Source organism: Cervus canadensis, chromosome 3 (assembly GCF_019320065.1).
Source record: "Cervus canadensis isolate Bull #8, Minnesota chromosome 3, ASM1932006v1, whole genome shotgun sequence".
Taxonomy (NCBI): Eukaryota; Metazoa; Chordata; class Mammalia; order Artiodactyla; family Cervidae; genus Cervus; species Cervus canadensis.
The window spans coordinates 19,981,350-19,983,665 of NC_057388.1; the positions used below are offsets into that span (position 1 = coordinate 19,981,350).

General features: G+C 43.6%; 1 protein-coding gene across 1 annotated transcript; it reads left to right on the top strand.

Moving 5' to 3' along the window:
• The first annotated feature begins 283 nt into the window (after positions 1-283).
• LOC122438153 (protein FAM98A-like) lies at positions 284-2,106 on the top strand. Its single transcript, XM_043462743.1, has one exon. The coding sequence runs from the start codon at positions 312-314 to the stop codon at positions 1,896-1,898; it is 1,587 nt and encodes a 528-aa protein (XP_043318678.1). The 5' UTR covers positions 284-311; the 3' UTR covers positions 1,899-2,106.
• The last annotated feature ends 210 nt before the right edge of the window (positions 2,107-2,316 follow it).

A 2,316-nucleotide genomic window follows, 5' to 3' on the forward strand; every position in this document is an offset into this window, starting at 1 on the left:
ACACTCAGACTAATAATTATTCACTTCAGATATTGTATTATTTGTATGTACAATACATATATGTATATATAATTTATATACATAGATAGGAATGTATACACATATATAGGGCAATTACTGTATTTACACATATATCCACATAATGAAATTATATAAGAATTTTTAAATGCATAGATCTATGTTAGTGTATTACCTATATATGTGTGTGTGTGTGTATGTGTGTGTGTGTGTGTGTGTAGAGAGAGAAGGAAGATTATGACTTTCAAAAGTTAATTCTGAGTGTACGCGTTGCCGGCGAAGAGGGGAGCCTGATGACTCGGAAATTTGAATACCACAGTAGCATGGAGTGTGACCTCATGGAGACTGACATCTTGGAGTCGTTGGAAGATCTGGGTTACAAGGGTCCATTGTTAGAAGATGGCGCTCTGTCTCAGGCTGTCACTGCTGGAGCCAGTTCCCCTGAGTTTACCAAACTCTGTGCTTGGTTGGTGTCTGAATTAAGAGTGCTCTGTAAACTAGAGGAAAATGTGCAAGCAACTAACAGCCCAAGTGAAGCTGAAGAATTCCAGCTTGAGGTGAGTGGGCTACTAGGGGAGATGAACTGTCCATATCTTTCACTGACATCTGGTGATGTGACCAAGCGCCTTCTCATTCAGAAGAACTGCCTCCTTTTGCTCACATACCTCATCTCAGAACTAGAAGCTGCCAGAATGCTCTGTGTGAATACTCTTCCAAAAAAAGCTCAAGAAGGAGGCGGTAGTGAGGTCTTTCAAGAGTTGAAAGGCATATGTATTGCTCTAGGAATGTCCAAACCTCCAGCCAATATAACTATGTTCCAATTCTTCAGCGGGATTGAAAAAAAATTAAAGGAAACATTAGCAAAAGTTCCACCTAATCATGTGGGAAAGCCTTTATTGAAGAAGCCAATGGGACCGGCCCACTGGGAAAAGATAGAAGCAATTAACCAAGCTGTGGCCAATGAATATGAAGTTGGGAGAAAGCTGCTAATAAAGCGTTTGGATGTCACTGTCCAGTCTTTTGGCTGGTCTGACAGAGCTAAGAGTCAAACAGAAAAATTGGCGAAGGTTTACCAGCCAAAACGCTCAGTCTTATCTCCTAAAAGTACTATTTCTGTTGCCCACCTTTTGGCTGCAAGACAAGACTTGTCAAAGATCTTAAGGACGAGCAGTGGCTCTATAAGAGAAAAGACTGCCTGTGCCATCAATAAGGTGTTGATGGGCAGAGTTCCTGACAGAGGAGGTAGGCCCAATGAAATCGAACCTCCACCCCCAGAGATGCCACCATGGCAGAAAAGGCAAGATGGCCCCCAGCAACCAGCCGGAGGACGAGGAGGCGGGAGAGGTGGTTACGAACATTCCTCATATGGAGGACGAAGAGGTCATGAACAACAAGGAGGAGGGAGAGGTGGACGTGGTGGTGGCTACGACCATGGTGGCCGAGGGGGAGGAAGAGGAAATAAGCATCAAGGAGGCTGGACAGATGGAGGCAGTGGAGGAGGGGGTGGCTACCAAGATGGCGGTTATCGAGATGCGGGTTTCCAGGCCGGTGGCTATCATGGTGGCCACAGTGGTGGCTATCAGGGCGGTGGCTATGGTGGCTTCCAAACATCTACTTACACAGGAAGTGGATACCAGGGTGGTGGATATCAGCAGGACAATAGATACCAAGATGGTGGGCATCACGGTGATCGAGGCAGTGGTCGTGGAGGGAGAGGGGGTCGTGGAGGCCGAGGTGGACGCGCTGGCCAAGGAGGAGGTTGGGGAGGAAGAGGGAGCCAGAATTATCATCAAGGGGGGCAATTTGAACAGCACTTCCAGCATGGAGGTTACCAGTATAATCATTCTGGATTTGGACAGGGAAGACATTATACTAGTTGAGGCTACTTAGAACCTTACATTTTGCTAGAGCTCAAGTAATAGAAATTAGTTTCAGAATCCTGAATCCAGCATTGATTTTGAATTAATGTGAGATCACCGGTGACAGGCAGATTCCTGCTTGGCATAAGCATTTGTAGGTCTTCATACAATACTGTTCTTTTTTTTTTTTTTTTAATGGACTTACATAATGCTGTTTATTTGAGAAACACATACAATATCTCTCCTTTGTATGAAGAATTTCTTAAAAGGTAATTAAAACTGCCTTTAACTGACCAGTTTAGACTAATTCCACAGTCAGAACATGCGTATTTTTCTGAAGAAATTACTTGAATAAGTAGTTTTCATGTTTTCAATATGCAGTTTTGAAAAATGAGAATTCTTCTAGATTTTTTTAGATTTACAACTAGGAAACCTTCCT